This window comes from Zosterops lateralis (genome assembly GCF_965231275.1).
Source record: "Zosterops lateralis genome assembly, chromosome: 10".
Classification (NCBI taxonomy): domain Eukaryota; kingdom Metazoa; phylum Chordata; class Aves; order Passeriformes; family Zosteropidae; genus Zosterops; species Zosterops lateralis.
The window spans coordinates 5,904,576-5,927,508 of NC_139770.1; the positions used below are offsets into that span (position 1 = coordinate 5,904,576).

Genomic DNA, 22,933 nt, shown 5'->3' on the forward strand with positions numbered 1-22,933 from the left:
AGGCATTTTCAGGGTGGTGTTTATATCATGGGAAGACCTGTTAAGGTGCTACAAGCCCTTTGGTACAGAGCAATCTGTAGTGAGAACATGGTGCATGGGAGAGTCTCTCTCTCATCAGTAATTAAAAAATAATGATAATTAAAAAATAATGATGTGTTCTGACACTGTTGTTTTTAATGGTCACCTGTGCTGCTTTGTTCCCTCAGCTTTCTCTGCTGGAAGATGCAGGGTTTGGTGGTGTTCTGCTTTACACTGATCCCTGTGACTTACCAAAGACTGCAGACCTTGCTGATAAAGCTTTCATGGTCTCCTTGAACAGTGGAGGAGATCCATCCACGCCTGGGTATCCCAGCATTGGTGAGTACTGCTCAGGGCTTAGTCACTTCATGTGCATTTTAATTCTCTGTAGATGGTGAGTATGGGGGTTAAAACACTAAACCAAATCCTGCTGGAAATAGAGGCTCTGAGTAAGGAAATACTGTGTTAATGCAGTGTGGCTTAAAGGATGGAATCCAGTCTCAAAAGTGCTTTAAACTCTTGGCACAAAGTCTGCACTCTCAAGAGTTTATTGTGTTTTGTATTTGATTGTTCACACACTGATCCATTATTGCTACCTGCTTGTTCTTATCCCATGAACAAAACTCAAAACAGTGAAGTACTGATCCAGTGGTTTTGGAGCATTGTCCACAGGATCTGTCCCCATTGGAAGAATTATTCCCTTCATTCTGTCTTTCTCTTTCATAGTATCAGAAATGAAAACTTTTGGTCAGTAGGTGCAAGTGAAATGTAGTATGATATTTATAATTTTAAAGTATTAAGAAAAAAATGTTTATAGTATTTGTGTGCTACTGTCACTTGATGAATAGGATGTGTTGATTTAGCCTTGCCCAGATAGACTTGGTTATTAATTATGCTTCTCTAAATACATGTATTTTTGAAAGATGGGTAGTACATAATTGATTTCAGGGAACAACATAGTCTCAAGGAACAACACAGTCTTATATAATTTTTGTGGGTTTGTGATTTTTTTTGAAGCAATGTTAACAATAAATAGAAGCAGCAGCATATTTGACTTGGATGTGCTACTTAAATCTCCATTCTGGCAGTTCAGGGAATGTGTGTTCTGCTTCTCTGCAGCTTTTTCAGCTTTACAGCCCTTTTTACTATCTAACTGTTTGGAAATGTATTAAGCAGCAGTCTATGGGTTTGTGACAAGGCTTCATCAAGAATATTTTGTCCGGCTACTGGCTCAGACATCTAAAGTTTGACTTGAATTGGCACTAAATCAACTGAGGCAACGTGGAGATACGTCATGCCTAGAATGGCAGAAAATAGAAATATTTGCCTGGTTGTCAAAGAAGGGTGTTAGCTATTCACAGCATGAGTGCCTTGACAGCTCAGTGGGAAAGAAATTGCACATTTTCTCAGTGTCTCAGTGTACCTGACCCAGTGTTCTTAAAAGTGCCCTGGGAGCTACAGAGGTAAATATAACACTCTTCAAGCTTTATTCTTGCTCATTTCATGGAGTTATTTGAAAAACAGTTTGTGGTGTCTCTGTCTGGCTGACTCCTTAATGTTTTATTTACCCTACATGAAAAGTAAAGCTAATTAAAACAGATACACGAACATGAAGATGCCACTTCAGTGTTTAAACCTTATGTGTTAGTTTTCTGTCAGTAAATGAGCTCATCTGCAGTGTGCATTCCAATCTCCAGTTTGGGAGAGAGAAGCTTAATTATATGGACAATGGTGTTACAAGTGCATTGATGGTTTTTGGTCGAAGCCTTGGTGTGCCTTGTCTGTGGTTTTAAATCTCTGAGCAGCATTCAGAAGCATGAACAGGTTATCATGCTGAAGATCATTTATATTTTGATCATTGAATGCCGTGATGAGCTGGAAGGAGCTCAGAGGAATACTTGAGAAAACCCTTTTTTAATGCTATTGTCACTGGAAGGTAGATCAGATGGAAGTAATTCCTGTGTTTCTGATGATGATTTTGCTTCTCTGGAGGGTGTGAATTGACTTGCTGAGAGGTAGCTCATGCCTGGGACAGACACAAATTCATCTGGAGTGCCGGCTTTTCCCTGGGGGATGCCCTTGGATGTACAGTAGTTAAACTGCCTCAGAGTGGAATAAAAGAGCCAGAGAGGCAGGGCTGCCCCTTTCACTTTGATTCACAGAGTGCAATAAGCACTACAAGAGATTTTATTGCGAGCTCCTGCTTAAGTTATTGGCATATCTTTGACACCATCTGCACTTCACACTTTGCCAGAAGAGCTGTTACTATCACAATCTCGAGGCTGCTCCTACCAGCATTTTCCCTTTCACTGGGAAATTCCTGGTAAGATGAGTGATCCAAAGTTAGTCTCTTACTTGGTGAATAAAAGGTAGGAAACTTGGATTTTCGTGCTGCTGCCTTTGTTTCTCAGGTTCTTTTAGTCTGAAATCAAATTTCTCAGTGGTATCAGAATACTGGAATGCTTCAGTTTTTTCCTAGAAAAAAAGTCTTCAGGAAATGGTATAATTTACAGATCTTTTCTCAAAGTTGACAACATTTTAAAATGGGATTTATGTAATAGTTCAGAGAGAATTTTGGAGTTCTCATGAGGTTTCAGCTCGCATTTTCTGTTTCATGAAGATTAAATGCTGCAGTTCTGCATATGAATCATCTTGAATGTATAGAAATAGCTTGAGGATGGGTTTGAGATGCCAACTACCTACGAGTAGAACAATTTTATTGATCTCTGTTTAACAAAGGGGAAAAAGTAATGATGAGAAGAGGAAGTGAGCAGCACTTATGTGAAGGTTTCTGCAGCTCTGTTTCATAATTTAATTCTTTTCTTAAGACTCTTCCAATCCTAAGTCATATCAGTCCTGAAACAAATCACAGGAGCCTTTGTGAGCATCATTTCTGTCTTTGTGATTCTGACTGCCAAAGACTAGTGTCCTTCATTTTTAGAAATCTTTCTTCAATGTTCCTGCTTTTGAAATGAAGCAGATCCAGGGGGTGGAACTCAAGGAAGTAATCATACGATATTTAGAAGCTTGATGAGGAAATAAGAGACTTGCATGGCAAAAATTGTCTTGAAAATAAAGTTTAGAAGAACAGTGTAAAACTTGAGTGCCTTCCCCATCTGCTTTTCTTTTTCCATTTTGACTTTTTGACTGCTGCACTTCCTTTCACCCACCTTTGCATGGCAGACACATATTAGATTTCTCCATCGCTAGACTTCAGTGCTGTTTCAAATCAAATTTGTTTCCACACAGGAAATGGCTCAGTAAACAAAAATATGGATAGAATCTATTTGTCAATCCTGCTATGTAAATAGAAAAGTGGCATTGTGATAAGCACTAAGAACCCTGCCCACGAGATAAGGTGCCTCATAATAGAATCTCTATCTGTGCACAGGGGGAATAGAAATTATTTCATGAAGAGTTCAGATGGCATCACAGAAAATACTGTGAGCTTAAAAATGCTGAAATATAACAGCTGTAAAATACAATCTTATGGTATCAGCTGGAGTTTGAAGTGTAATGTTGTTTTAGGGAGTTGTTATGCAGAGGTTTTAACAGTAGGAAAAAGGGTGTGTTTGGAAGTCACCCATGGTTCAGGTTATGGTTAACAGCCATATTACAGCAATTTGGGTGAAAAAATCAGTGACACAGGAAATGCACAGTGTCCCCAGAATTGTGAACAGTGAACATTACTCAGATAGAAGAATTGACATGAGCATTCATCAAACATTGCTAACAGGATTTGATTTTAGAGGAAAGGACAAGGACGACAAGAAGTTGTTAAGGATTTGATCCACTCCAGGCCATCAGCAAAGTCGGTGATGCCTCTGAAAGTGTATTTAAGAAGAAAAGTTTGCTAGACAGGCAGGGAAGTGAAACTGAGCCTGGAAAAGGGCAGAGTGACAATGCTGTTCTAATAGTTTTGAGTTTATTTCTCACTATCCAAATCTATTTTAACTGGCAGTTGCTGATGCTGTTTTGACCATGGTGGTAATTGATAAGTGATCTCTCTGTCTTTATCCTGATCAAAGATATTTTCCATGTTACTTTCCTCTCGCCTTGTGGAATAGGGGTAATGATGGGCTGGGTAGGGTCTGGAAGCTGGCAAGGTTTACCCACCACACTCACTTCAACAAAATTTAACCACCCAATATGTCTCATAAAAACCCCTTGACATTTCCCTCGTTAGAAATGTGCCATTCTTTAATTAAGCTTAGCCAGTTCTTCTACAGCAACCAGGGGGAACTGCTGCCACTGCTCAGAGTGTGGATGAGTGAGCACTTGCTGGGATGGAAGTGTGAGCTTGTGTATTTTGGATAATGTAGGTTTAGGTGTGCCCTGCCTCTATACCAGAGTTTGTCTTTTCTGTCCTCCACTTCATGATATTTTACTCCTCTGAAGCCAGCAGCTGAGCTGAAGTTAGCTGGAAAATAGAATGTTGGGTAATGGTTTTAACCATGCGTATGCAACATATGTTCTAAAATGGTTTGTTATAAATCATCATGACTTTTTACAAGATGTCCTCAGCCCTGGTTTGTCTGTTCTTTTTGTGAACAAAACACAGTCACAAGAATGTATTTTCTGTGCTTCCCTCTGCGGCTGTGAAAATGATTCTGGGAATATTGTTTTTCTTTTCTTTTTCAAAATTTGTGTTTGCTTTCTGCTAGTATCATCAGATAACTGAAACACAAAGATAATTTGTTGTAAAATGACTGTCTACGGTCAGGCTTCTGTGCACTGTGCTTTGATTTTCCTTGAGGACAGACTGAGGCTGAGGAGAAAGAAAAGCTGAAGTTTGATATTACAATTTAGGTGTGTGTATATATGTTTACTTGTACTCTTCAGGATTTTATTTTGGGCTTATGACATAATTTCAGTGGTTGCCATAGAAAACACGCAGAGTTTATCAGACCAACTACACTGCTCTATCTGATACACTCTGTTATTTTCTGCATGAGCAAAAATCAGTGCTAATGCAATAAAGAGGTGAGTCTTTGGGAAATCATGGCCGTTGAATAGTGAGTGTAATAAGCAATAATTTCAGCAGATTTTCAATAATATCTGCAGCACTAATGGTTTAAGAGGTGTCTAAGTCCATGATCTGCCTCTTGAGATTTTTCAGGATGTAATAAAGCAAGTAAGTTTCTATGTGAGTATCAAATTACGTACTCTGAGATTTTTGGATTTGTGGGGTTTAGTTTTTAGTTTTTCCTCCTGTCTGCCTTTCAGTTAGGTTTGCATGTATTTAAAACTGAGAGAATTAGTTGGATATCAAGGTATTTTGGGCTCTCATGTTTGAGTTTCTGGACCTCTGTATTGTGTATCAGGTATCACTTTATCTTCTACTAAGCTGCCTATATTATTTTTCATGGGAGCAAATTTTAATTGAAAACATTGTGATTTTATTAATTAAAAGAATTAGAAGTATTAGAAGAAGAGAGGAGAAATTACTGGCAATAGTACTGGAATAGCTTGCTAGCACTGTTTTTATCATTTGACTTTTGCAAATGCCATCATGAAACATATGGTCAAAACTTTTCTCAATTTCAAGCAGAAAGTTATTTTAAAAAATCTGAATTTATAAGAAAAATGGAATGTACAAGAGATGAAGGCCAGATTATTTGAAAACAACAAGTCAGCACTTCCTATGCTGCAAAATTAGCTCAGTGGAAAACATAATGACTAAATTCTTCCTGATTCTGTATAAGTTGCAAAGGACTTCTCAATATTTTCGACATTTCAGACAGTTTCAAACTACTACTAAACAGCTGTGACTCACTACAGAATGTTTTCCAGTGAAGCTGCTTTTTCTCTCATCCAACAAAAATAACATTTTAAATGGAGTCCAGATTAGACTTTTGAAGCTACCAAACTCACAAATGAATTTAGAATATTTAAATCTTTTGTGCAGTCCTGATGGAAGTGAATCCTGCCATGGCTTTTCTGACATTCTTCAGCCCAGCCTAATTTGTGCAAGTGAGCTGATTTATTATGTGCTCACAAACCAGCAAACATCCCTGCGTGGCAGTGAACCCAGCTGGGGCCTTGGAATGGGCTCCTGCAGAGTCTGGTTGAAATCAGTCATGTTTGCATAAATTTGGGATGGGAAGCTCCTTTTTATGGACCATGTGCCTCTGTGGCCAGTTCTTTGCTACTTGACACCTTTCTCTGGAATTACTGTGTTTTTTCTGGGTTTTGTAGGCTCCAAAACTCTGATTGTAGTATTACAATAGAACGACCTCAGTGTGTTTATGCCTATTTTTCCTGTGTTTCTAATAGTTGAGTCTAATTATCACCTTCTTCCATTGTACATTCTAAAAAAATGATACTCATCAGAATTTATGATTCCCTCCAAATAAGACTATGTAGATTTAAAACTGGCTGGTGATTTTTCAATGAAAGGTTGAGGTCAATTAAAAGAAATGCTGGGTGGGAAAATGTTTTCTTGAATTTAAGCTGCATTTAATGGTTTATTAAGTGTTAATTTCATTTTGTATGCAGAAAGGAGATTTTGTAAAGACGTTAATTTCTGGTTTAATTTTTAAAAAAAAACCTGAATTTTTCTATGTAAAAGTTGATAAAATATAGGGAAGAGGTAAAAGAGTTATGTGGTTAAACAAATTAAATATTTTGTACCCAATTCACTGTAAGTTGTGCCTTTTTGTAATTGATTTTGTATGTACAAAGCAAGTTTCTGAAGAGGACTGTGTTTTATTCAAGCATGCTGCTAAGATGACGTGTCAGAGAAAAAGACAAGTATTTCTAGTAGGTTTTTATCTATACATAATTATTAATGGTGCTGTAATTGCCAGAAACACGCCTGTCTCAAAGTGCAAACTCTGGTCAGATTCAACCATAATTCTGTCCAAAAGGGAAAAATGTCAGTACCAGAATAGATAACCCTCACAGGAAGATAAAGCAGATTTATACATATATATATTTATGCACATATATACGCACACAGGTATATGTGTATATTTATATATATATATCTATATATATATGGAATTGTGCTTCCTTATAAATCTTGCCTATCTTTCTCATACATTTGTGTCTGTATTACTGAGGTATTTTATCCTCCCAGTGCTGTGCTGAAGTTGGGATACCCAAAATGTAACTTTTGCATGTTGCAGTCAACACCTGCAAGTGCACCTGCACAGTAGCAACTCCATAAAGTCAGCTGGCTGATTGTTTAAGCAATTAAAGATATAATTAGTTTTATAATTGAATTTTTTTTCCTCACGCTGTTCAAATACTGGAAGCCAGACTAAACCAAACCATCTTTAACTTGACTCGATCTCCGTTCCAGCCCACTGCTTCACCATATCCAGCAGCTGCATAAAAAAGATAATAGCACCTCTTCCTACTTTCAGACAGGTAGGAACTCTTCCAAAAGAAAACCTAATCATCTTGAAATGGAGATACGGAAAATATTTCATTGTTGAATAAAGGAGAACTATCATATTATATAGTATTCATCTGCAAAGCTCTAAACGACATTGGTAATTCACTGCAGTTCTGGTTTGGCCAAATTTCCAAAGCATTTTACTTGTACTTTTCAAAGATAATTTTTTGGGGGTTTTTTGTTGTGTGTTTTCGGTTGGATTTTTTTTTTTTTTAGACTCTCAGTGTTTTTCTTTCAGAGAGAAAAATGCTCTGCCCAGCATAACTGGGGGGAGGTGGTGTGGGTGGGAAAGAAGAAGGAGTTGATTTTAGTGACAGTTTCTCCAAGGTGTGATGGGTCACAGAGTGCCTGGGATGTCTCTGATCCTGATGTCAGTAAAGAGATCACAGGAGAAAAGAATTGCACAATATTGAGCTTGAAAAGGGACCTGAGGAGATCATTGAAGGACCAGCCACCTGCTCAAAGCAGACTCACTTAGAGCAAGTTTCCTGGGTGAATTTCCGGTTGGGTTTTGAGCATCTCCAAGCACATGTACAACCTCTTGGAGTCCTTGATTACTCTCACCATAAAATAGTTGGGTTGGTTTTTTCTTAATGTTAAGGGGAATTTCCTGTATTTCCTTTTGTACCTGTTGTCCCTCCATTCTCTGAACACCACTGGAGAACAATCTGGCTCCAGTCTTCCACACCCCCATCAATTACTTACACACGTTGATATGATTCTCCCCAAGTGTTTTTTGTTCAAGAGTAAATTCTGTGTCTCTCACATTCTCCTTATAAGTCAAATTCCTTTAGTCAGCTTCATACCACTCCCAGCAATCTTCTTGTCCTTCATATTTTTGGAAATTATTTCCAAGATTATTTGTTCTGTAACCCTCACAGTGAGTGATTCCTGTGTGGCTGATCCCAGATCCACCTTATCAAAGGTGATAGACGTGATATGTGCTTTCATCATGGATCTCTTCCCATCACCATGAAATTTCTAAGATCTTTATGACCTCTGCGTGACATCCTTGAGCTCCCTCATCACTCAGGGTTCCCAGGCCAGCAGAGTGATGAGTGAATTTACATTTTCCTCCAGCTAGTGCTCTCTTAAGCTCTTTGTTCCGCCCGTGGCACTGCTCAGTGTCACAAACTTCCCTTTCTGCAATTTGATGATGAAGGTTCCTTAGGTGAGGCAGAATGTAGCCTTGGAAAATTCATCTGGATGGGGAAGAAGTGAGGAACCATGTGCAGTGGTGATCCATGGATGAGTGGAGCTTCCTCTGCCGGGATGGTCTTTGTGTAAGACGAGTTCCTAAGTTCACTCAACATCACTGGAGGTGTGGAGACTTCACCCTTAAGGGGCTTTAGATGGATTTACTGTTGCTGGTACAAAGTGCAAGACTCCTTTCTGTAGGAGACTGCATCAGGTTTGATCCATATGTGTTCTTTCCTTTCCTCTACAGAAACAGTTTAAAATGCTCTGGTGTTTGCTCTGTGAAAACGTGGAGCTTCATTTTGGGAAGGGGATGGTGCTGGAAAATAACCACTCCAAGCCAAGGGTCAGCTGTGCAATACAAGAGAATTTCATAGAAATGAGTGTTTCTGACAAGGAGGCAGTCACAGCTCACCACACTGGTTTCTGAGGTGCTCTTGGCTCATCCTGTGAGCAGTGGTGCCAGTCAGTATTTGCTGTGGGATGGGTACAATGCCAGTGAGAAACTGTTGGCAGAGCCTGTTGTTTTTCTGACACGTATTTCATGTGCAATACCAGATAATGAGAATGATTTTGCTAAACCTGTGAAACTTTGAGAATGTTTTGGTTTCAATTAAGGAAAGCATTTGCACATAGTGTGTGTAACTTCCAATACTTCTTATACAGTAATTTTACATAGCTGACAGGTGGGTCTACTGAGTTAATGAAACCAAAAAAAAGAGTGAAGCCCCTTGGGTTATTTAAAACCTCGTTGAAGTCATAGATATTTTTGAATAATAATATAATGATTTGCATATTTATTTAAAATATTCTGCTATAGGGACCACCCTTTACAAAATATATAATGAACAAATTAGCTGGCTGTTGCTGCCTAACTTGGAGGGATTTATTTTTTTTTTTCTTCTCTCAGATGTCAGCTAAAGCTGACACGTGGTGACAGTCTTTTCCTTTCTGGTATAATGCTCATAACAAAGAGACTAATTTTAGAACAGCTGGCTTACTCATGTTTGCCTAAGTTTGTTGGGTGGTTTTTTCTTGATTTCCAAGCATCAGTGGTCTTTCAGCTAGTTCACTGAGTGATTTCTGCCAAGCTTTGTTTAATTGATGACTGCAAGGGATTTTCAGCTGTATTTTGCATACTCTGGAAGGACTGAACCACACATTGCCAAGCCTTCTGCAGTTACAACTTGGGCAGTAGTGATTTTTGTGTGGTATAAAATCCATTTTCCTTGCTGTAGTAGTAAATTAGGTGTAAAGGTGAGGTAAAACTAAGAACTAATTATCTTTTAGATTACTTTGCTCCCTCCCAAAATTGCTGTGGTAGATATGTCTTGAGTTTTGCTGCTAAGAGGTAAAATATTTCTCTGGGCCAGTAGTGGAACGTGGTGCTAATCCACTGAAAAATGAGATACAACACCTGGCATGGACTTTGTTGAGGAGAATGTCTCTAAAGTTCTCCTGAATGAGAATACAGGCTTTGCAAAGATAGCATGAGTGGAAAATGTCTTGAGGTTAACATCAGGTGACTCGGGTAAGGAGAGCTGTATAAATGTTATCTGGGTCATTTCACAGAAGTATTTTTGAGTTTGGAGTTTTTTTAAAGGGATGGGGTAGATGGCATGAAATTCAATAGTACCAAAAACTATAGGTACTAAATAACTGTCACTGTGTTTGATTAATTTTACTGTGGAGTCATCTTAGGTCATTAGATGCTCTTACCTCTTTTTCCATATTAGTGTTCTGGTTTTGAAGTGAAAGCATTACCTTCTGAGCATCAATGTACTGGAGGAAATGTCCTGCCTAAAAGTGCAGCTTGACTGCTGTCTAATACAGAAATTAAAATAAATAAATAAATAAATTCCAAAACAGAACACAAATGAGGAAGGCATGCATGGATTTTAAGTGGGTGGTATAACTGCTAGGCATCACTCAGGCTTTTTATGAAATTCTTGTTTTTTTCGTAAAACATACCAAAGCCTGGTAAAGAGCTGTGCTGAAAGGACTTAGGCAGGAGCAGTAGTCTGATCAGCAATGCTTTCCAGAAGTTACAGCTTCAGTTTTATTTTTTGTTTCTGGCAATTTCCTCTTAAACAAAATACATCTGTGTTTCTTGAGTCTGGGTTTATCTTTTGATTTACCCAATGGACCTGTAATTGTGAACTCTGAAGCCCTGATTTAAGAATCAGTGCTTTAGGATAAGATTTAGGTACATCTCTCATTTGCTTTGTAAGATGAAAAGTTGAATTGCAAATCCTGTAATAGATTTACAAATCCTAAAGCATATGTAGAAATACTGCAAGAGACTTACGAATTGTAACGTAAATCTTGATGAAGTAATTTTTAGTTACACAAATCTATACTCATTTCTAACTTAAAGTCTCTGTGATCCTGGCAGAGATCATTCTTGAATTTTAATGTCTTTCCTGTTTTTGGGTCAGGTTATTCCTTCTTTGTTTCTCTAGGACTTATGTTTATTAAAATACAATTGCTCCTTCAGCTTCACAGCTTAAAGAAAAATTAGACAAGAATTTCCATCCACAGAAGCTGCTACAAAAACTGTTCTCTGATGGTTCTTTTGCAGCAGAAAAGGACAATTGAAACTTGCAGGAAAGTGCTGTGATTTTATAAGATGTTCCTTTCCTGGTGTGCACAGCAAACCATGGGTCAGCTTGTGAACAGACATCTTAATGTCTTGTCTTGCCTTAGGATGAAAAAAAATCCTGTCTTTCATTTTTCATTGTTGTTCTCTTTGTTTTCATTGTGTTTTGAATATTTGAGTATTGTGAATATTTGCGGACACCAGATTTACTGTGGGGTGGGCAGACTCTGGAACAGATTGCACAGACAATTTTCTTTCCCAGAGAAGGTACCCAAAAATCTGGTCCTGAGCTGCTGCCTCTGACACTGCTCTGAGCAGGTTGGGTCCAGAAGTCCTTTCCAACCTGAGCTGTGATTCAGGGAACACAGTTTTGAATAAATTCAGCCTGACAACTGTTTTTTTGCTGACACAGGTATTAAGATAAAGTAACAGTGTAAGTGAGCTCTGGCAGGATAGCCCAAAAGAACCTGGGAACTGTGACATGAAGCCAGAAAGCCCCAGAGCTGTTGTACCTTACAGTTTCCTCCCTTACAGCCCAGCTGGTAAGTGCAGACTTTCCAACACTCATGGAAAAGGTGTCTGTGTGAGTGGAAGGGAAACAAATCACTGGACTAAATATAAGAAGCAAGGCCTGAACTGCTTAGTTTTTTCCACAGTCAAATTCTGACCCAAAACATTCATCAGCAGAATGAGATGTTAATTTTAACTAAAACTCAGCTTTTTTTTTTTCTTTTGAATTAACTATTTTATTGTATTATTTGAATAGTTATTATCAGCTGTGCTGTATGATTCATTTCCTGATCTTCACTCTTGATCCATAGTTTCAGGACTTCTGTCTTTATGAGGACAGAGAAGGAGGTGTTTTGTGTCTTGGTGGTATGCAGCCATTTAAATTAAAATAGGGGAGAACTTCTGAGACACCTGTTGTAATTAGCAGTGGAAGAAGTGACTGATTCACCTGATTTAACATGTCCATCTAATGCAATTACAACAATGGCAAGTATTCATTCGTGTCCCAATCTAAAGGATAAAAATAGTAGTAATTGTCAGAATGGAAAGAAGCAGTGAATGTTTTGTGTGCTTTAACTTTAAAGAGAGAATTGGATGGATGAAATGTGGGTACTTACATTGTTACAGCCTGTACATTGCAGGCATTAAAGAAGATTTTTCAGACAGTGCTGTGCAATGAGGAAGATGACAGGATCAAATCTAATTTTAAGATTTTCATTAAGTGGCTCCTGACATGTGAGAAATACATTAGTTATCTGACATACTCTGCAACTCTTAATGATATTGTTTTTTTTCCCTGACTTTAAGGAATGGCCTTGGTAGTTCATAAGCAGTTTTTGAGAGTGCTGAAGGAGTCACACCAGCTGATTAGGAGTTGGATCCAGTGGTTTTGAGAAATGATAACCAAGAGGAAATACTAAAAGAAACCTTGAGGTCCAGGAGTGTTTCTGTTATCTGCTGCAACATCACAAAAGTCTTAATGATTGTCTTGTGTGACAGGGTTTGTGTAGAGCTGCAGGGAGGTTTTCTGCAAGGTCGTTTACAGTGACCATCACCCTGTTCTGGAAGGTGCCACAGTCACTGTGTGATGTTCAGAGTTAGGATCTTAACAGGAAAGAAAATTGTCACTCCTGAAAGTTCTGCTTGCTTTGTTCATCTTGTTACTCAAGACTGGGCGCAGGAAAGTTGCTCAGAGCCTTGGAAATTTCCCCTTTCACCTGTATTGCTCTGGCTGAGACAAATTCTCATGGTTCAAGTAGTTTTCTGACAGATTCATCACTTGGGTTTTCTGAAACACGGCACTGCTTGTGTACCAATATGTATCAGCTCTGTTTGTCAGGATCTGAAGATACACAAATGTTTGCAGCTGCTTTGCTTAAACTGGGTCTGATAGTCCAGCAAAGCTGAACTGTTCATAGCTGAGCTGATGCACTGATAGCCCAATAACGGGGTGTGATAAGAAGGCCGGTATCCTCATATTAATTGGTTTTTACTTGCTAAATGTGGCTTTGCAATACCCAGATTCCCTGTCTTCCAGCAGGACTCCAGTCACCTACTGCTTATTCACTGAAGAATTAAATTGTTGGAATTATTGTTTCTTAGTCTCTAAAAAAAAAAACCACAAACCCAACAAAAAAAGACTTCTAAAGGCTAATGGATAACCTGGGTAGCAAATTGATGTGCATTTTATACACAGTTTATCTAGGAAGCTTTGCAGGTATAGAAAAAAAATCCTATTTTGGACATTTATTGACTTTTTCATGTCATTTTTCTGACAAGTTTAATGCTTAATTATTGGTTGTCACAAGTTTAAAGAACAGATGTTGAGATTTAGAATTCTAGAACAGGAAGAGCTATTACTGCTCCTGTTTTATGAGTGGTGCAGGGAAATGTACGGAGGTAAAATGTCCTTCCCAACCACAAAGTTAGTTGAAGAGACACAAACTGATTCCTGGATTCATTCCTTTTGCCCATTGGAATGTGCTGCTTTTCTTTTGCTCTTCTTTTGGTGTATTTGCTGTGTGAATGTAAAGACATGAGTCCATTTTAGCAGAAATGCTCTTCTACTGTTAGTGGACATTAAAATAATAATGCTTTATCTGATTAATTAAAGCAAATCTTAAAAACAGATATTTTATCTTAAAATACAGATTTTGAAAAGCTGTTTAGACACAATCCTGGGTAGTGTGCTCTGGGGTACCCTGTGTGAGGTTAGACCTCCAATGGGTCCTTTCCAATCTCATGATTTCTGTCATCCTTTGAAGGTAAATGAATTGCAAGAGATGTCTTCATGACACAGATATCCTTGCAAATTTACTGGTTTTAGCTTACTAAATATATTTATAGAGGGGAGAGGTTTGATATTTTAGTAATTATTATAATAGAAATTGCCTCAAACTCAAACATGTATCTGTCATTTGTAATGCTGAATTTAAACTTGCGTTAAAATTCTTATCCTACCAGGGAAAAAAAAAGAAAAAAAGGAATAAAGCAGAGGGAATAAAAGAAACTAATGTTTAAATAAATACCCATAAAACATCCAGATACAGACCTGAGACACTAATGTGTACTGGACTAGATTTTGATGTGAGCATGTTTCTGTTCCAAATATGAAAACATGGATTTCCCTTTAGCTAAAAGCTGATGGATTTTTTTCATTTATCCAGTGTTAAATAAAGTAGAAGAAAGAGTCTTCAGCCTTAAATTTCAGTGATGAAAAGGATGGTTTATTTTTAGCTTCTACTGAACTGCATTAGTAGAATTTACCAAGCAATATTCAGTATGATTTAGGGTTGCAGGAGCACTTTTGCAGCTGAAATACCTTTCTTGTTCTAACTGTAATTGTGCCCATACATTGCTTTTCTGCCTGGGTGTGGGTGCTAATTTGAGTACTCCTGTCTGTGGTGATTTGAGTGTGAGACCAATTAGAAGCAAAAAAGGATAATTAGCACTCCAGTATGTTTAGTCAGTGTGTAGCAATCTCACCTACTTCTGTTTCAGGTTCTCCCCTCCTTGGTGCTGTTCTTTGTCTCAGATGTAGAAGTCACTTCTAGGGGGAGTGTACTGGAGGGAATACATGTTGCAGCTTCTGATATTGCCTTCTGATCTTCCCTTCCCAGCACTGGTAGATAATGATGCTCCAGTTGTTCTGGAGTGCTTCCTAAAAAATGCTGATGACTCTTCAGTCCATTGATCTGATTGAGGCTGGTGGCTGTGCAACATCTTGCATGTGCAATTTGCAAAAACTAAGCTTTATTCAGTAAATTGTCCTCAACGAGAGACTGTTAATGTTCTAATTGCAGAGAGTGACTTGCTCATCCAGAAAAGAAGTTCAGTTCACAGGGCATCTCTGAACCTGAGCTAAAGAGAGGAAGGAAATGCCTGACTCCAGTGGAAGGACAGTTTCAGTTGTTTCAGAAATGTCAGGGCTGAGAATATCAAGCCAGTGACTTCTGTGTTCCATTGATGGTGTGTTTTTCTTATGCTTCCATCAGTCATTTTCTTTCAATTACCATATAGTGTCTTTTATTTTTGTGTTGATAACAATAATATGCCCACTGTTAAATGCTTGCTATAGATTACATCCTCCCCACCTTTTTTCAGTTCCTTTGTTACATTCTACCCAACTGCTGGAATTTTTAGTCTGGGGGCTTGCAATTGGAACAATTGTCCAGCTGAGACTTTGTGTGCTTGAATAACTGAGCTGTGAATGTACCTCATGTAGGGTTTTCACACTGCTTATTCGGGATGAAAACTTATTTATGTGTATGTGAGGGCACAGCAGCCAATTTTGCTTAGAAAACAGGTTATATGTATGCTTGGATACTTCTTTTATTTTCATTATTACTATTTTAAAGATGCCCTTCAAAATCATGTCCACGTATTTTTGGGTCTGCTTAGATTTAAGAAGAGTAGAGCTAGTGGGTGTACTAGTTCTACAGGATATTATTAATTCTGGAAATCCTAGATAATTACTAGAAAACTTGATAATTACTGAGTGCTTTTAAATGCCTGTACAGTTCAGTCATGACAATGTTGCAGCATGTCAGGGGCATGTGTTTTTCATATATTTGTACCAACATAGTACTGGCAACTCGAGTTCTTTTCTTCCTCACTTTAATCTTTTTTGCCCTTTACTATTTCTCTTGAAACACAACAAAAGGGCTCCTTCAAATCTCTCCACATTCTATCCAGGAAGCTAAATCAGAAGTATGTTAATTTTATACTTATAATTTTATTGCCTTCTGTTAAACTTCTTTTTGAAGACAAAAATTTGTGCTTTAGAAGGGTGGAGGTGTTCACCAGAAATCCTTTTAGTTGGTCTGATATGTTCAAGCCCATATGTACTCACTGGAAAACTGGGGTGCATTTTATAAAAGCCCAAATACTGAAGAGTGAAGTCTTATGTTCCAAACTGACATGAGATTATATGTTCCTTCTTCCAAATCACGGCTGAAAAAACCTTTATGCTGCATATAAAAAGCGTTTGCAAACGTTGTTATCGTATTTAATGAAAAATGAAAAGGAGTAACTTCTTAGTCAACAAGGATTAATTTATGGAGTAAAAATTTCAGGAAGCACCTGTCATTTCTTTTTTAGGTTAAAAATAATGGAGAGGTTCCTAGAACTGGAGATACAGTCTAAAGCTCTGGGCATTTTAATGTTTTTAGGCTGCTGACTTCAGAGTTAGAATTTTTGTCATACTTTTCCACCTCTCAGTTGCTGCAAGGTCAAGTTAATAGAGATAAAAAATGTCACATCTGTGTAGCTGGTGCAACAGCATTTCAGAAAATGATTTGAAGTTGGGTGTTTGGGAATTAATTCAATTTGCCAATGCATGTCCACACATCCTTCTCCACTGTCAGTACCTCTGCTTATATTATTTTCCCTATTATCATACAACGCCTGTCTTCCCTTTGGATTAGACAACGCCTGTATTCCCTTTGAATTTTCCTGTGAAGATTCAGTAAAATCCCACTAAAATACAGAGGTAGTTCATTCTTTTCCCTTTGAAGAAGTTGTTGATAGATGCACTGCAACAGCTCTGTTTTGGTTTTTTAGTCTAATGCTCAGACACTATTTTGTCTGCAGCTGACTGATTTTTGATTCACCCCTATTTCACCATTAGCAGTGTAAAATATTTTGTACTGTATCCATCCCTGTCCGTCCATCCCTGTTTGTCCATCCCTGTTCATCCGTCTCTGTCCGTCCATCCATCCATCCATCCATCCATCCATCCATCCATCCATCCATCCATCCATCTCTTGGTGGGGCCTACAGTATTTATTTCAGGAAGGGACAGTAATCTCCAAGACCTGCCTAAACTCCTTTGGATCTCATTAGCAGCCAACCTGCTGTCTAAATTAGCCTCCCTCTGGGCAAGCAAAATTTAAGCTGAATTTTGCCCTTCTTTATTCTGCTTTCTTGTTTGTATTTAAAACTTCTTCCTGTGACCATTTGGAAGACAAGAAGGGGAGAAGGCCTCATTTTAGCCTGTCATTATGAACATTTTGGTATTTTTTGTCCATTGCTTGGTATTGATTGTAGACTAAGCCCCACAGTCGTTTGAAAGAGAATCTTCAGCTGGGAATAGGAGAATTCTCTGTGGAACTGGCCAGCTCTCCCTGCTATTTCTACTACTCTGATCTACTTTTATATTCAATGAATACTATTCCTATTTTGAAGAAATAATACTATTAATACTATCCTAGAGGTGAACTGCTATCCAAATACATATATTTATTATGAATGAAATGATAATTTTTATATAGTTAAATGATGTTTCTAATGCAAGAGCAGTAATTATTTTGTTTATCTCAAGGTAAGTTGTGTTTTGTAATTGTGCAGAAAATCTCTGTCAGTTGTTTTTGTAAATTGTATGTTGTTATTTAGAAATGCTGAACTCAAGTGTTGGAGGAAAGGGAATATTACAGCTGGTAGTGGGGCTGTGCTGGTGCAAGATAAACTCAGTCTCTTGCTTTAGGAAGGAGCAGCTTTAGAGATCCACATCTCACATTTTGGGCAGTGTTTGAACACATTGCCATGGTCCTGTTCAGCCACTGGAACTGGTTTTTATCTGCAAACTGTTCATTAAGAACCCTGCCTATTTATGAAAAGTGTGTATGTAGCTCCTGAGCACATAAGGACCAGTGATGGTATTAGTCTGTAATAATTTTGATGTATGAGAAACATTATTCCATTTCTCCTAGGAGTGAAAAAAAAAAAAAAAGTTTTGCTACCAGCAGCATTTGATATTTTCTATTAATTAATAAGTGCATAATGAATGCTTCAGTGTCTTCTGAGTGTGTGAATTTTAGAACAGGTTGTCTGATGAAGTTCTTTAAAAAACATCAAGCATCTAATGGTGTCTGCATTAACTTATATTTTATTCAAATCCTTTATATTTCAGTAACATTACTTTGGGAAAAAAACAGAAAACAGCAACTCTTTGGTAATTCATCCTAACAATGGGCACAGATAACCTAGGAAAGTATTTTAGCATTGCACATTAGCACTTGATTGCTTGAAGTCCTGCTTCAAAATCACACATAGATTTAGTGTAATACCAATATGTCATTGTGCACAGTTTTGCAAAACATTTAACAACTCCAGCTTTACTCAGTGAACCTGCCATTTGAAAGCAACCTGAAAAGAAGTTGGATTTTAGAAGTACCAAACATGTTTATAATTGTAGTGTAATTCACTGCAGTTAGTAATTTTAGAAGTATGGTGGAGTTCTTTCCTGAGTATCAACCACAGAGTAATTACCAACACACAGAGCACCACATAAAGATATTGAACTCGAGGTTTTGGAAATATGATTAGCAACTCTGCATCATTTTCAGAAAATAATATTTTATGTCCTTATTTCATTGAAGGTTAAAATACTTTTTGAAAATAAACATTCCTGGATATATTTTAAGCTAAACAATATACTTTCAGTTGTGTTTTTAGTGTGTTGACCTGAGAATGTTAATCCATAAGCGGGTGTGAAGCGACTGCAGTAAAATTTTGATGGTTTACAGTAATAAATGGTCTGATCCTGTGACTGTGAACATACATTCAGGTTATATGGATCTTCTAACACAAGATAGTACAGTAATACCTGGAAAAGAAGCATTAACTGTCTTAATGCATAATAGAATGTTTATGTTTGGGGTCAGATGCTCAGCAAGAGTTATCTTTGAAATTTATGTGCCATTGAGTCCTCCTAAAGTGAGCAAGGGATGATGAATTATTGAGAGACTTGGGGTTGAAACTCTGGGAGGCTGACAGCTTCTCAACAGGAGAGGGAGAACAGAGGGAAAAAAAAAAATCTTACTACAAAGTAAATTAGGAAAACGTTTCTTATGTGACGTGTAAGAAACTGTAGCTATTACAGGGAGGTTATGTAATGTGATTTTTATTTATTTATTTTAAGAAAAGTTCCTTCTAAATTGAACACATGGCAAACTGGAAGGTGACTATTACACAATTTGAGGTAGGTCTGGATGATTTGTCTTTGAAGTGAAATGAATTGGAAACTTGCACTGCTTTTGAAATCTTTAATTCCTTTTGTGCAGGTGCTTACCATTGTAAAAGCTTTGACAACAATTTCTACCATCGTCACTTGAATAAAATGCTTTTAAGAGAGCTTTTAGATTAGACTTTGAACTGGAAAAGGCATAAATATATAGAAAAGTCTCCATTGTCAGTGTGTTTTCTATTCATCAGCCTGTCAAATAAGTTTGACTCAACTCTGGGCTTTACTTAAAAACTCATTCATATGATTCTAAAGGGCGAAAATCCGTTTATGTTAATACAGGTTCTAGCTGCAGATCCATGGAATACAGATCTCTCTCTTCCTGCAGTTCATCTCTAACCCATATTCACTAAAAGTGGCAGCTTCCCTGGCATTCCTCATTTCTTTATCTTGGTGTCCTGAGCACAGTTACAGACACCTTCTAGAGCTTTGGAATGAATACAGGGGAGCTGTGTGCTAACCCTTTGTGTTAAATGCTAAATACAGAGTTCTGTGCAAAGCTGAGTTCTCAAAGTGCTGGATTATTAGTGATGAAAATGACACTGGAATTCATTTGGGATTCTCTTTCCACTTAACAGCCATGGCAGGAGCAGGTCACATGTGAATTGGGTTGAGTGCCAAGTTCCAGCTGTGCCTTCTGGTGATGTGGATCCATGGATATCTTCTTGACTTTGTTTTTAAAGTATTATTTCCTTAAAATAGTCATTGGGATAAAATACATCATCCTGCTCTGCATCAAACACATGTTCTTTCTCTTTCCGGCTGAGATACTACAGAGATTCTCTCTCTGTGATTTAGGATCCAATGTTAACAGACATTTCTTTCCTTCTTGACCACTTCCCTGAGATTAATTCTTGGCCAATCTGATTTTCCCTGCATTTTATGTTATATTGACATCAGCCTTTCTGTTGATCATGCTTGTTGTGTGGTTTAACACATATGAGGTAGTTCAATGACAACTGAATTTACTGGGAGCCTTTTGTGGGTTTGGTTAATTTTTAAATCTGAATCCTGCACATTTCTTACAGCCTATAATAATACCACTTCCTAGTAATGAACCTGAGCAGAGCAGTAAATAGAGATATATTGTTTTTTGTTGAACTGGGGACTTGCAAGGTTGTTTTACTGACTTCAATCTCTTGGGGATTTTCAGGAAAATTGAGAAGTTTGTGGATACTTTTTTTTTTTCTTTTATTACCTTATGTTCTTTAAGTCACTGTCATAATTATGGATAGGCCAATTAACTGAGTGCAATTCCAATCAAGTTGCCCCAGCTTTACTCTTAGCACACAAAGATCATTGTTGGTAGCTGCCAAAAATTTTATTGTAATGGTATTGCTTTATGGTTTGACTACTACTATTACTGATCTAGTGAGTTATCACTAATTATTGAGGTAATTAGAGTAATTTTATCAATCTGTGATTTGACAAGAGACTTCACAGTTTAATGCCAAGTCCTTATCCCAGAAGAGGCAGCTTTACTTTTCACAAAGCCAAACTGTGACTTAGGTCCTTAATATAATATAGTGTATTATCCCTAATTAAAAAAAAAAAAAAAAAAAAAAAAAAAAAAAAAAAAAAAAACCACAACAACAACAAAAACCACAAAAACAAACAAAAAGACAAACAAAGTGTTTTTAAAGAATTGCCAGAGCAGTGTGAAGAAGGCCAGTGCCACAATAACGAATCCGTAGTACCTGTAGTTAGTTTAATTTCTTCTTGCCATTTCAAGATACATGTAAGCTATGTTTAAATGCTTATCAGAAATATTTCTGTGAAATTTTAGGGCAGAATAATCCAATCAATTGTAATTGCAAGATTGACTTTGTACATAATCCAAACCAATTTATTGTGCCACCCAGCTGATAATTGATTTTAGAGTATGTGCTGGAAATTCATTGGGTCTTGATTATCATTGGTGCTTCTGAATGAATTTTTCTAGTATTTTGCATTTTAAACAAATACCTCCAGGTAATTAATTGTGGGGGTGTTCCATATAGATTGGCTGCATGTGCCAACCTGTGGAATCCTCTGGTGTAGCTTTCACTGTTCTTTTTAAATTCATACAGACAGGAAGCACCACAGCTGGAAGTATCCTTGGTGTAGAACTTCATGGAGCAACACTTGAGCTAATGAGGGGTTTGTATTTATAGAAGTTGCTCTAAAGAGGCACTCAGAGTTTCAGAAATTAGTCTTAATTATTTCAGACTCTTGATTATTCAATGGACTATGTGCTTTTCTGATCTGAGGAAATTTCCGGCTGCCTGCTGCCAGCTCTGATTCAGGTAGCTGGCATTTGAAAGTGTCAAGCTATCTGATCATAATAAAAATATATTATATATATTGATAAAAATAGAAATAGATTCTGCTGCAGGGAACAGAGAGGTTTCTGGCAGGTTGTGCAAAAGGTGCCACCTGTGTATTTCAGTGTGTTCATTGTTAAGAAATGGGTTTGGGAGGATGCACTATAAACTTTCTTACCTTGCAGGAATTCTTCCACATCAGTTCTGTCCTTTAGGAGCTGCCCTGAGTATGCAGTTAAATAACAGTTTCATTTTCTCCTTTGTCTCAATGAATTCCCTTTGGAAATACTTTAGGAGAAGCAGAACCTTTTTCTGCTGAGGTTCCTAATGCAAGTTCCACACACACTGAATGTGGCCAATACTTGTCAAAGAAACCCCACAAATTGATCCAAAACCTCTGAGAAACATTGCAAAAGATGATTTTTAAGAAGCTTTTGATCTAAGTGTAGTGACTTTACAATATCAACCCTTGGCATGAGATATTTATCGTTCATATAGAACACATTTTTAGTTAGAGCTTGAAAAATTCCATGCAGAATCTAAAGAGCTCATCAATATAAAGGACTTCAAGGATTAAAAAAAACCTCCCCAACAGTAATTGAGTTATATTGGTGGTTACTTGTAGAGATTTGTGTTGTGTTGACTTACTAGGAACAAGAGAGAATTGTTTCATTTTTTAATTTAGTAGCCAGAATACAGGGAAGCAACGCTTACTAGCACATGTGGTAGAAAAAGACCACCTTTCATAGAGGGAACACACTTAAGTTAGAGGTTAACTAGCAAAATTTGAAATATTTGCTTACTTAGAGTAGGAGACAGGAAAGTATTGAATACATTTAAAAGAAAGTATAATTAAACCAATTAATGTAAGGCAATACCTTATTCTGCTCAATAAGCTCTGATGGGAAAATTATTATTTAAACAAATTTGCATAGGTAAAAAAAATCTAATTTTGTCATTAAATTATGTAGGTTTATAGATACATGAAGTTTCATCAATATGAGTCTAAAACTATCCAATTATATGTACAACAGCATTCTGTAAGGAAGATAAATAATAGCCTGTAGCAAATTCATATTAATATATTAAATAATTAGGGTGATTGATTGTTTCAGGTTTCCTTTTTCTGTTTTGTCTCTTAGCCCATTAACACTTTCCAAGAGTCAGTGCCATTTTTTCAACTCCTACTCATAAGTAGGATTGGATTTTTACAAGAAATGAATCAAGTTTCAAACCCAAGGCTGGGTTTTTTTAAAGAAGTACTTACCTTCATTTCTGTGTTTTCTATCAAATCAGTGCAAGCATCAGTCCTTAACACATATATGTGTCTACTTATTTAAATGTATTTATCATATAAATGTATTTAAATGTATTTATCATCT

The 22,933-nt window shown here is 37.2% G+C and overlaps 1 protein-coding gene across 7 annotated transcripts in view; it reads left to right on the plus strand.

Moving 5' to 3' along the window:
• NAALADL2 (N-acetylated alpha-linked acidic dipeptidase like 2) overlaps window positions 1–22,933 on the plus strand; it is a 423,667-nt gene that overhangs the window by 275,284 nt on the left and 125,450 nt on the right. For all 7 annotated transcript variants that reach the window (XM_083868730.1, XM_083868733.1, XM_083868731.1 and 4 more), the window contains one exon: window positions 207–357. In XM_083868730.1, coding sequence (XP_083724856.1) covers window positions 207–357 — 151 coding nt within the window. The remainder of the gene's footprint in view (window positions 1–206; window positions 358–22,933) is intronic.